The sequence below is a fragment of the Argopecten irradians genome, chromosome 3 (assembly GCF_041381155.1).
Source record: "Argopecten irradians isolate NY chromosome 3, Ai_NY, whole genome shotgun sequence".
NCBI classification, from domain to species: Eukaryota; Metazoa; Mollusca; class Bivalvia; order Pectinida; family Pectinidae; genus Argopecten; species Argopecten irradians.
This window is the reverse complement of record NC_091136.1, coordinates 59,189,182-59,203,137: the sequence shown is the minus strand read 5'-3', so window position 1 is coordinate 59,203,137 and position 13,956 is coordinate 59,189,182. Positions and strand designations below refer to the sequence as shown.

The 13,956-nt window shown below is 36.7% G+C and overlaps 1 protein-coding gene across 6 annotated transcripts in view; it reads right to left on the bottom strand.

The window, feature by feature from the left end:
* LOC138319236 (centrosomal protein of 170 kDa-like) overlaps positions 1-13,956 on the bottom strand; it is a 102,528-nt gene that overhangs the window by 66,567 nt on the left and 22,005 nt on the right. The window contains exon 1 of one of the 6 annotated variants that reach the window (XM_069262234.1): positions 7,794-8,424. The exons of 3 other annotated variants lie outside the window; for them this stretch is intronic. In XM_069262234.1, coding sequence (XP_069118335.1) covers positions 7,794-7,856 — 63 coding nt within the window. In that variant the 5' untranslated portion in view covers positions 7,857-8,424. Of the gene's footprint in view, positions 1-3,009; positions 3,037-3,251; positions 3,414-7,793; positions 8,425-13,956 lie in introns of those variants that run through there. 2 more of the 6 variants (XM_069262235.1, XM_069262236.1) reach the window with 2 other exon arrangements.

The following is a 13,956-nucleotide window of genomic DNA, read 5'->3' as shown; positions in this document are numbered from 1 at the left end:
ATCAAGCTCTGCTTTACTCGCTATTTATTTCCCCTTTACGTACTATAAGGCCAAAATGCTGCCATACAACCGCTTTTGCTTGGGATTTTTTACGAGGTTATCATTCGTGCCTATGAAGGTCGCCATTTTGAAACGTTACTAAGCACAAGATCAATCATAATCTACGTATAATAACATCCCAAAAATCCATCTTAACCTATACATTTGTCTGAAATGTTGTTAAAATATATATTTCAGTTTTAATTTTTATACAAATTCTCATTTTAAAAATATTTCCCGTCAAAAACGAAATTTTCACGGAAATATACGGAAAATCCCCGAATGATTCCGAGTGAACCGATAAGGACTAAATCGTACCGCGATACGTATCGTTTTCAAATTGAACCTGGATATATCGGTATACTACCGCGCACCACTAGACACAACTTGGATAAGCAGTCTTTGTCAGCCACATTGATGCAGTCTTTATCAACACACCTTGGAGAGTCATACAACAGACACAACCTTGGATAAGGCAGTCTTTGCAGTCCTTGATAAGCAGTGATCAGACACAACCTTGGATAAGGCAGTCTTTGATCAGACACAACCTTGGATAAGGCAGTCTTTGATCAGACACAACCTTGGATAAGGCAGTCTTTGATCAGACACAACCTTGGATAAGACAGTCTTTGATCAGACACAACCTTGGATAAGGCAGTCTTTGATCAAACACAACCGATAATACCGCGCACCACTAGACACAACCTTGGATAAGGCAGTCTTTGCTCAGCCACAACCTTGGATAAGGCAGTCTTTGATCAGACACAACCTTGGATAAGACAGTCTTTGATCAGACACAACCTTGGATAAGGCAGTCTTTGATCAGACACAACCTTGGATAAGGCAGTCTTTGCTCAGACACAACCTTGGATAAGGCAGTCTTTGATCAGACACAACCTTGGATAAGGCAGTCTTTGATCAGACACAACCTTGGATAAGGCAGTCTTTGATCAGACACAACCTTGGATAAGGCAGTCTTTGATCAGACACAACCTTGGATAAGGCAGTCTTTGATCAGACACAACCTTGGATAAGACAGTCTTTGATCAGACACAACCTTGGATAAGGCAGTCTTTGATCAGACACAACCTTGGATAAGGCAGTCTTTGCTCAGCCACAACCTTGGATAAGGCAGTCTTTGATCAGACACAACCTTGGATAAGGCAGTCTTTGCTCAGACACAACCTTGGATAAGGCAGTCTTTGATCAGACACAACCTTGGATAAGGCAGTCTTTGCTCAGCCACAACCTTGGATAAGGCAGTCTTTGATCAGACACAACCTTGGATAAGACAGTCTTTGATCAGACACAACCTTGGATAAGGCAGTCTTTGATCAGACACAACCTTGGATAAGGCAGTCTTTGATCAGACACAACCTTGGATAAGGCAGTCTTTGCTCAGACAACCTTGGATAAGGCAGTCTTTGTCAGCCACAACCTTGGATAAGGCAGTCTTTGATCAGACACAACCTTGGATAAGACAGTCTTTGATCAGACACAACCTTGGATAAGGCAGTCTTTGATCAGACACAACCTTGGATAAGGCAGTCTTTGATCAGACACAACCTTGGATAAGACAGTCTTTGATCAGACACAACCTTGGATAAGGCAGTCTTTGATCAGACACAACCTTGGATAAGAAAGTCTTTGATCAGACACAACCTTGGATATGGCAATCTTTGATCAAACACAACCTTGAATTAGAAACAACTTTGGATCAACACAACCTTAACACACAACTTTGGATCAGACACAATCTTTGATTAGATGCAAACTAGGATCAGACACAAACTTGGTAAAGACACATTATTGGATCAGACACAGACACAAACTTGGTAAAGACACATTATTGGATCAGACGAAATCTTTGATCAGACACAGACTTGGCTCACACACCATCTGCATTAAGACCAGAGTACTTAATGTACAATTCTGATATTTGATGCTTACCTAACAGGCCCATGCAACAAGTACAACAAGTCTAACATGATATAGTAACGAGTCATTTGGAAATGAAACTTGCACCTACTATACCGTAAATCTTGAGGGATTGGTGATCTGGGTTTTTGAATGGATCACATGTGATTTTAGTGAATGAACAGCCAGACAATAAATGGTTAGTAAATAAGAGTTGTAGATAAGGTGGTGTTATCATTGACCATGTACAGGTATGGTGTATACTGACAATTCTGATCGATCATGGTTTCTGTGCACTACACAGACAGATTACTAGTCTATTGATTGTTCACTTAAAAACTGATCACTTTTATCAGATCTATACTTCTCTGAGGGTTTATCACGGACATGATAAATGAGGATCATATGCTACATAGGTGAGAATGTGGGCTGATAGACTGACATCTAGTTATGATCATTTTGTGGTATATATATCAGTTCATTAGATAAATATTTACAGATTGGACAACTTATTACACCACTCAATGTAATAGACTCGACAGACTGTTAAAACATCCTGTGACTCAATTCATTTATGTTGCTGATAACTCTTTGTCAGTATTACCTGGTACACAGAGCTGTATGTATAATGATTTTGTGTACATCTTGATGATGAAAAACATAAACACCCATCACATTGATATTCATTGCAATTTCATGTTAATAGCCATATATTTGTAAGACAAGATTACTTGCCTGGCTGTGTATGATCAGCCTTAAGCAGTAAGTACATATTAGTGAATCCATATAGACTACAACACCACTCGACTACTAAATCAAAACATGAGACTAGTGTGACCTGCTAATTATGTAACGCCATGGGACATACCAGACAGGTGGGTATATACTTACAATATACAAATCAACCACCACAGATCATGAAAAAATAAAGTGGTTTATATGACAAATGGAATGTATGTAGAGGATGATTACATGATATACCAGACATGTTATACATAAATACTACTGAATCTCAAAATCCCTCCCAACAAAGCCATCTTGTGAAGGACATACAGATGATACCATATTTCACATAGCTATGTTAGGAAGATGTAAAATTATATCTCTCGACCATGGTTGTCTGGTGACAATAAATCTCTAGTCCTTCTGTACATAAACCACCAGGTTTAATTCCTGCTGTACATAAACCGCCAGGTTTAATAAAGTTCCTCTTCCTGTTGGACTGTTGGAGTTCCAGGATTCTAAATAGTGGTTTGGGACAACTGATGAATCATCAGAGACAAAACCATGCTTACCATTTGTTTGCGGTGTGACATCAGCATTTGTCAAGATTTTAGGTATTCCATATCTCCGAAACACACACAGGGCTGAAAAGCCCTAGCTAACCCCAACACAGACATGCACCTTCTGTTCGTAAAGAGGTTCCATGTTATCCCACTGTATGCACTGCTAAATTATGTGTAGAAAGTGTTTCAGGGTGATATTCAAAACCAAGCCTACTGATAACACTACACAGTAGTCACTGTGTGGGGTAGGCACTGAGGCAGTTATCTAGCCAGGCAGATAACAGGGCAAGCGATGAGTACCACTATACAATGTGTAGGGACGGAAGGGGTAAAGAGGGGTAGACAATACTAGATACAGGGGTAGACAATACTATAGTTACAGGGGTAGAGAGGGGTAGACAATACTAGTTACTGTGGTATAGAGGGGTAGACAATACTAGTTACTGTGGTAGAGAGGGGTAGACAATACTAGTTACAGGGGTAGAGAGGATTAGACACTACTAGTTACAGGGGTAGAGAGGAGTAGACACTACCAGTAACAATGGTAGACAATACTAGTTACAGGGGAGAGAGGGGTAGACAATAGTAGTTACAGAGGTAGAGAGGGTTGGACAATACTAGTTACAGGGGTAGAGAGGGTAGACAATACTAGTTACAGGGTTATAGAGGGTTATAGACAATACTATATCATATACAGGGGCAGCCACACAAGCAACAACACATTACAGCAGCCACACAAACAACCACATGACAGCATCTACACAAAAAACACGCACAATTAGTCACATAATCAAACACACGACTATAGCCATACATACAAACACATGACAACAGCCGCATAAAACACACCACTTCAGCCACATACACAACCACACACAACAACAGCCACACAAACAAATTCACGACAACAGCCACAATTCACGACACAGCCACACAAACAAACACACATGACAACAGTCACACAAACAACCACACACGACAACAGTCACACAAACAACCACACATGACATCAGTCACACAAACAACCACACATGACAACAGCCACACAAACAACCACACATGACAACAGTCACACAAACAACCACACATGACAACAGTCACACAAACAACCACACATGACAACAGTCACACAAACAACCACACATGACAACAGTCACACAAACAACCACACATGACAACAGTCACACAAACAACCACACATGACAACAGTCACACAAACAACCACACACGACAACAGCCACACAAACAACCACACATGACATCAGTCACACAAACAACCACACATGACATCAGTCACACAAACAACCACACATGACAAAAGTCACACAAACAAACAAACACAACAACAGCCACACAAACAGTCACACATGACAACAGCCACACAAACAAACAAACACAACAACAGCCACACAAACAACAACAAACCACAACAACCCCACAAACAACCCAAGAGAAAATTTAACCAGGATCCCAAACCAAATCCTGCCAGGATTTGGTTTCCCGGCAGGATCCCCGCGGGATTTGACAATCTAAACAAGATTCCGGACCCCAAACGACCCAGGATCATGGCTGGTCACAGAAGAATTAATCCTCTTTTTTGGAACTTTTTTTCAGTTTGGGCAGTGCAAAATTAAGATGGAGGCTACCAGGTTGGCTAGTCAAAGTTGTGTACATTTATTTGTGAATTTAAGGATATCAGCATTTTTAAGTTTCATAATGTTTCAAAAGTCATTTTATAAGCCTAGAAGAAAAGAAATTCATATATTGCATTCACAGTAATGGGTGTTTTTTAAAAGAAATGAGCAGTAACCTTGAAGCATGATCTTTCAAAATGATGAAAGTGCAAGTCATTTATTGATAAATAAGTTACAATAAGGCATGCAATGGTGGCAATTATTAGTATTTATAAGTTTTAAATGAATTAAAATAATGTTTTGTTTGTGTGTAGCATTAAAAGTTTACCTTATTATGAAAAGAACAATTTAGCTTTAGTACAATTCAAAATAAAATAACATTTGAAGTTCAACGGCTTGAGTTGATAGAATCATTTTGTTAATTGTTTGGCTGTTGTAACACATCTCAAGTTTTATTTGATGAACAGTATTAATTCTTTGTTTGAAACAGAATGGCACAAATTTTTTTTGATTCACTGAAAAAGCAAAATTATTTATGATCAATATTGCAAAAGATAGGATCACTTGTATATTTCCCCAGGATCTCGCAGGGATATGACCAGGATCCAGGGCGAGTTCAGTTAGTCCAACAATCCAAACAATTGAATACCAGCAAACAGGACAACATGGAGCCGCACAAACAAGACAATAGGGGCAACAGAAGTCATTACTTATCAAACAAGACAGCATAACAAATAAGACAAATGGGCAATAGAATAGCCAGCCCAGATAAAATAAAGAAGATATGCAACACCCGACGCCACTATTACCAGGGGTTTTGGGTTTTATTAGTTTCACATACTATAACAGCCAGGGTGAAGTAATAAAGGAGGTGCCAGGTTTGTTGGCGGAGGAAAGCCAGAGTACCTACAGAAAAACATATATATTCATAATGTTTCCAATTTGATGACAAGATACTAAAGTTGGACCAATAAGGAGTCAAACGCAGGAAAATGATATTTGCATTGTTTGTAGTAAGGTTGGTTGCTATCAAATTTAACGTAGACCGTCCCTTCTGTGACGTCATACGTTTGTTACGTCGCTATCCGAATCCCGGCAAACGTATTTTATTTCTCCGTACCCATCTATTACAACTCGCTTCTGAAATCGGCATTCGAGCAAGTATTTCATCTAGAACCTTTTCGAGTGTTTACTTGAAGTGTATCAATATAAAGGTGTGCCAATCGGTAAAAACTAACAAGGGTAGATGAATAACATTAAACGTTGAAAAATGCTACAGATTCGCCTATTTTTTAACATTTTCATACCAAAATTTAAGGGGTTGTAGGAAGCAAATCGGTCATAATTTGAAAAATAATGCGGTGAGGTATACTTTTTATTGGCTTTTCGTATTGCAAATAAGCCAGTCTTCATGGAAATTCTAAAAAATCGATTTTTCTTGAGATCATTTTTTCAGAAAAAAAGAAAACATTACTATTTTTATGCAATTTTTCACTAAAATTGGGTCCGGACTTAATTTTAAAATAACGATATTTCGTTTTATTGTGGAAAACCCAGCTTATTGGATATAGTAATGAATTCTATATCACCTACTGAAGGTATGAACATGTTACAGGTATATTATTTATATGTTAAGGGATGCTACAGGGAGGAAATATTATTTATTTAAAAATCCTTAAAATCCGGATTATTAAGTCATTTGTACATATCTTTAAGCAACCCTGGAAGAAAAATTAACCCGGTGACATATGATTTTTATGCGGTTTTTGTGATCAGGGTATACCTAAAATCAAAATATCAAAAAATGAACGAAATCCATGAGAGGAAACCAGAAGGGACGGTCTACCTTAATATTAAAATGAAGTTCAAAGAAGAATCTGCGTTCAATAAGGCTATCCATCATAGTGTAAGTAACAGTAGTGACAGCTGAAGACTGCGTTGACATGATAATGTTACCATGGGTGGGATGCCACATGTTATTAGATACGATGAGGGAGATCATCACACACACGACCCCCTGTCAATCAGCATCAAGGTGTACCACAGAGCCAAAGTACAGCTCCCCCGCCTGGTCCCGCGTGACAGGTCCTGTGTGGTGTGCGCCAGTGAGATAACAATCCTGTATACAAACACAGGTGTATGTTACCTGAGGCCGAGACGAGACTCATTTTACCCCTCACTTGCACCCTACAATACAAATCTATTCTTCCATTGTAGAATCTGACACTTTCTTGGATAAGTCAAATACATGAATATAATTGTTTCGGTCACATTGTCCTAGGCACAACCGTCACCGCATCACTATAATGTGGCCTTTCATTAAAGTACACGAGGCAAGTACCTAAACAGGATATTACACTAATATTTATTCTGCTGTGTACCTGTATCACCGTACATATTTAATTGACTGGATCATCATTATCACTTCATAGAGGAGACATCATCATCATATATCATCATGGTAGGCTTTACCAACAGGCCTAGAAATACATCATTTTTTATCATGGTAGGCCTTACCAACAGGCCTAGAAATACATCATGTTTCATCATGGTAGGCTTTACCAACAGGCCTAGTAATACATCATGTTTCATCATGGTAGGCTTTACCAACAGGCCTAGAAATACATCATGTTTCATCATGGTAGGCTTTACCAACAGGCCTAGAAATACATCATGTTTCATCATGGTAGGCTTTCCCAACAGGCCTAGAAATACATCATGTTTCATCATGGTAGGCTTTACCAACAGGCCTAGAAATAGGTACATGCTAATAAAGATCTTTATAGAAGTTCACATCAATAAGACATCCTGAATCAATGGTTTCAATAATATTATAGAATATTAAATCAATAATGTTAAAACAGTACATTAAAATATTCTTATAACAAATGTACTGAAGATCAAAACAGATTTTTACCATTTCACTTAATAGACGACTGCTGCCCCAAGATTTGTTCCTTCTCATGGTGAATTTCATCATCAGACTTTCTTAACACTATAGATCCCTGTTAATCCACATCAATCTATGGAGGTAGGCCCACTACCCTCAAATCCACACTGCACATCTCCAAGTTCGAGCTGGTCACATAAAGTACTCCACATGTTATTACAGTTTGGATGTCATTCAAAACTATGATTTTTTTTCCATTCACACTGAGCTGGTGTATCAGTACACATGGTATACTGTGTACACAGCACCTACCCAAGTTGTCTATGACATTGTGTCTGTAGTTCATATTAAATATTATTTTTTAAACATTAAAAGTATTTTTGACTCTTCCACCATATAATCCCATTATTTAGAAGTGATTGGCTGTACAGCGTGTCGGAGAGGTTTGTCTGGGTAAACACGGGATGTTTAATTACGTGTCGCCTATCAATCCCGTGAAGGTAACCAGGTTCTTCAGGACACGGAAATGAGTCAACTGCCTTGCTACACGGTCACACATACACGACACAAACCATTGTCTATGATCATAGGCTGCTAAGTGAGCATTTTTTTGCATTAAAAACGTAAACACAATATACTGAGACAACCCACTACTGACTGACAAGCGATGTGAGCTATTTGAATGATTTGCTGGCTGTCACAGCAAAACTGTTAAGAATACCTGATAGGAGAAAATATCCCTGAACTTATCAAAAGGCCATCTCTACCTACTGGCTGGCCAGGTAACACGATGTAGCAATGTTTACATAAACAGCATATTCTGTGTGTAATCAGGGTCATCACACAAATCATGCCTAGAAAATCTTGATAAAGCCCAAAGACTTTTTTTTAAGTTTGGCTCTTAATTAAGTTCCCATAGCAGAACCTTTACTTGAATAGTTTATCAAATTTTGCTGGAATCAGGTTTTCAGCAACTCATTTTAATTCAGATGAATAGGCATTTATTCTCATGAGTTGTATGTAATTTTTATACACAAAAGAAGGGAAGACTAGTCTACAATGTGAGTTGATTATATCAGAACTCAATTAATTCTCAGACCCCAGTGGTATTCATCATCTGTATTGTAGTAACATGCACAGGTATGTACAATCAATTGCCAGTCTTGTAACCTATTGAGTCTATTGTTCAGCTTTTATATCTAGATTCTTCAGATTCAGGTTTTTGGTCATAGTTGGTCTATTATGTTTATAAGATATTTTCAGACAAAAGAGTATACGAAGGAATTGATGCAAATCACTTTTTAAATAAAAATTTTATGCTTATCAGGTTGACAAAAATGAGATCATATCAAAGGTTTTACAGAGGAAAAACAGATAAAATGCCATCATTGATATATAAGATTAATTTGTTTTTGTAATAATAAAAAACTGAGGAATTTACATGAAAAATGTTGATTGAAGTTTTATAAAACATCTGATCATTTGTGGTGCTTCTGTCAATATTCAGTATCAAAACAATGAATATGACATTACAATGTATTGGAGACATCAGGACTGAAAACTGACACACTTAACCTCAAAGTACCCTACACACACTAACCTCAAAGTACCCTGTATTTATCACTTAATGATAACATTTTGTTTGATAAAAATAGTTTATCTTCCAAACAATGCAACCTTCTATCTTTACAGATAGCTTGAGTGTAAACAACCGCTGGTCCAGGATGTAACCCTGTACCATGTTTATCACACAAACACGACAAATATTGTTAAACATTTATAGATTAGTGTGCCAACAAAAACAATAAACCTAGTGACCCATTATTAACATGTAATCATTGTTTGGATATACATGTATGTAGATTACATTGACCTAATTATTAAAATCAAAAACCCATGATGAAGATTTGATTTTGACAGTAATATTGAGAAATAAGTTTTTTCAGACCATGGCAACCAAAAGTTCCTCCATTATGTTTCCATGGTATGCACTATTGAAGCATGTGATGTGTCAAATAATAGACATCCCATTTGTTACAATAATTGCCAAAGGTTGAACAAAATCGATAAAAGAATGCAATTACATTTACATGACAGGCCATTTTGCAAAATCTCTATACATGATATAGTAACATCTTACTATGGAAACCAAAATTTCAGCCTCTACATATGGTCCCCAACATTACAGTGAAGTTTCATTGACATTGATCCAGTAGTTTAGGAGGAGAAGTCTGAACAATTGGTGTTTTACATCATTGAGGTTTAACTGTAAACAAAAGATATGGTATTAAACAACTTAGAGAAAGAAACCTTCCCAAACTATCAAAGTTGTAATCTGGCGTTATGTTAACCTTTGTAACCAATCTGTACAGCGTCTATTTACGGTAGATGTTTATATTTACTTTGTCTAATTAGTAGGAATGTGTACCTTCAGACAAGTAGCTCCCCAACATAAATCAGATTCTGAAGATGTGTATATCGGTACAGAGTCTTTATGTAAACCATGGAGGATATCATACTACTGGCTGCTCACTTCAAAAACATTCCACACTTACTTTATTGTTTCTTTACATATAACTCCAACTTACCAACATACTTAGTTATTGACAATTTATATCTCAATCCTATTATCTTGAATTCTCTAGTTTTATATGAAAGCACAAGTTCTTTGAAATGATGTGGCTATGCAAACCAATCTCCATCTATAAACATGTATGGTAACTGGCAACCAAAAGCTCCATAGGACCTACATTGTCAGTTACTAATGGTAAGCATATAATACGCTTCATTATGGTATGCAGAAAATTATTTCCCAGATTATTGGAATATTAGCTATCAGAGCCACCATCACATATCAAATGCATTAGACCAAGAATCTGTACCTTTAGTAATTGACTTTCTTGACCAAATCAGAGAGCTGATTCACTGGTTTGTAGGATGACTTTGTGTAATTTGATATTCAAAGGACTCCTGAAATAAACAAATGTGTATATTCTGGTCCTCTGCACAATATTGAAACTGGACCAAGGTGTATAGCTGGGTTTTTGGAGGCCCCAGAAACCTCCTTTCTTCAGAGAGCCCCTGCCCCCATTAATCTTATTGAACATATATCTCAATCTGGGTCATCAGTGGTGCCCACTACTCTCAACCAATCTGGGTCTTCAGTGGTGCCCATTACTCTCAACCAATGTGTATCTAAGCCAATGTGTATCAACAGAGATTGGAGGTGTTTTGTGGTTCTTTGTTCTGTAGACCTAAAGTGGTGTATCACCTGGTAGCTGTCATTCTCCATGCTATTGTATTAAACGGTGCATGTCAATATTGGTATATTACATGTATATCACCTGCCAGACACATTGGTATCATTGTGTGATATTTCACACCACACTAACTTTATTGGGGTACATATTTATTTGGAGTTTATTTGACAATGACTCACAATAAGTTGTCTTCTCTATAAATAACACTATCAGAACACGGTAAGCCATGTCTGTACAAACCCAGCTAATGAGGTCCTAATACAAACCTCAGGCATTCCAGTAAAATCAAAGTAAATCCTTGTCTGAAGCTTAAACTGTAGTTGACTACGAACTTCAACAAAACCCAACTTGTTTTGGAACCAATAATTTCCACGGTTCATTTTTGAGATCAGGGAGCTTCTTATTCATCCGATGGCACTTCAATGGTGTTAAAATGTTTCACATGAGAATACTGTCGACATCTTTTGAGATCTACATCCTTTATGTAGTGTTAGGCCTGATAAGGGACTTTATACAGAGATCTGCAGGCCATGCAGCAGCTGGTTCTAACATAGACTTATATCTAGGGCTGCTCAAAGCCCAATAACCTTTTTAGGGTAAACTTTAAATTTCACTTTTTATATCCCCACTGTATTGATATAGACAACAATTTACATATCTAATATCTGTACTACATAATATAATGAGTTTTATGGTCTGTGGAGTGTCCTTTGTGACATATTTGATAAAAGAGACATGCTATTTTGTGATGATAACTAGGCCAAACTAACAAGGCTTTTGTCAGAATCCCTGGTAACAGTTGGCAGGCCACTGTGTGTCATACACATTTTTGTTGAATTACTCCTACCACTGAAAATCTGAAAAAGGTTAAAAAATACTCAGCCTGCAGGATTAAAAACTGACTTCTAGCACACCTTGTTTTAAACAAAATCAATAATGTTATCAAAGTATCAAATGCATTGAATTAGAAAGTGCAGTGATGCAAATCAATTCAAGTCTTACTTTACCTTGATTCATGTAAATAAAACAATTAGTTACTCACAATTACCGATAAATCACAAATAAAAACATGAACAATGAAAATAATTCACTGGCCTGATAGTCATAGGATAAAGACAAATTGCATAAGACAAATACAGTAAGATCTTTGCTAGCATTATTTGTATACTAGTACTACACATAATATAAAATGATAATAAAAGGCCCATGGGCCTTAACGGTCATCTGACTACCAGTATTGTAGTAAAGTAGTAAAAATATATCTTTGGATAAAATGCAGACTATGTTTATGATATATTTGACCATTGTGACCTTGAAAGTAGGTCCAAAAAAAAATAATAGCCCTTCATTGTGCTGCTGCTAGACCCATTATCATATATATATGTCTCTGGGCCTACTACCATTGGTAGTTATTGAAAAGACGTTTTGCCCATTTGATCCCTATAACCTTGAATGTCTTTTGATCAAATTTTGTAGTCATTCATCCCAGCATGCTACAGGCCCATTATTAGGTCTCTAGGGCTCTTAGATAGTGACAAAAAATTGTTAAATATTTTTGCCCATTTGGTCCCTGTGACCTTGAATGATAGCCAAGGTCATTCATTTGAATAAACTTGGTAGCCCTTCATCTCAGCATGCTACAGGCTTAATATCAGGTGTCTATGCCTATTAGTTATTGACATGAGTTGTTTAAAACTTTTTAGCCTATTTAACCCATGTGGCCTTGAATGAAGGTCATGGTTATTTCTTTGAACCCTTCATCCTACTCTATGTCTCCTAGTTATTGAGAAGAAGTTGTTTTAAAGTTTCAGCCTTTTTTAATCCTGTAAGTTTGAATGAGTGTCAAAAGTTATTTATTTGAACAAACTTGGTTGTCTTCATCCCTGTATGTAACAGACTCCAAATATCAGTATCCTTAGCCTTTTCCATTACAGAGAAGAAGTCATTTAAATGAAAAGTTTATGGACACAAAGCAAGATGACTATACATTTATAAGTTCTGTCTCATCGGGTGATGGGGTCAAATGATTTAAATATAAAACAAAAGGAATCCCATACTTTTGTAACACAGTTTTAATTTCATTACTCATACTGTGACCTGTCTCGTAATGAATTAAAGAATTGGCTAAAATTATTCCTTAATGTTACTAATGGTAAGACATTTGATTTATGTAAATTTATACATAAGCAAAAACAGCGAATAGCAACATCATGAAATATGGAAATGTTAATTCTGTCCGAAATTATTTGCAAAGGGCTTTTTGAATATTGCTCATAAAAATTTTGAAATTTGGTAATTTTAATGTTCACAAAAAGTTAATTTCCTGTCTGAATGCAGTAATTTAGCATCCATAAAGGGGTCACACGTTTTAGTTATCAATATATGAGCTGATCCCACATTGTCTATCCATCAGAAAAGAGACTATAAACTAATCAATTCTGGGGCAATGAAACTTTAGTATATATTGTAAAATTGAATGTTAACAGGTAAGCAAAATAACAGATTTTCACATTTGCAATCATTGCTTTATTATTGATACACATATAAAGAAATCAACATCATCCTATTTCAGATTAAAATATCTGAAGCAAAAAGCACTCAATGAAAAATTAATGCCGTAAATTAAAGACAAATAATTTGAAATCACTTGATGGCCCTGACAGTAATTCACATTTCTAGCTATTTGAACATATCTTATCTAACCTGTTAAAGTCTAAGTGAACAAGGTCCTTTAATCTTTGCGATGACAAATCTCTGAGTGTCGGTCAGAAGCCTTTAATTCATACTTTGGTAATGCAGTGACAAACAAAGCCCCATTGCTATAAAGGAGGGAAGCCTTACTTCCACACCTCATGTAAGGGGTCAGTCACACAAGCCTCAGATCATATGAAAACTATTGTAGTATCAATTTCAGTAAAGAAAACAAAATC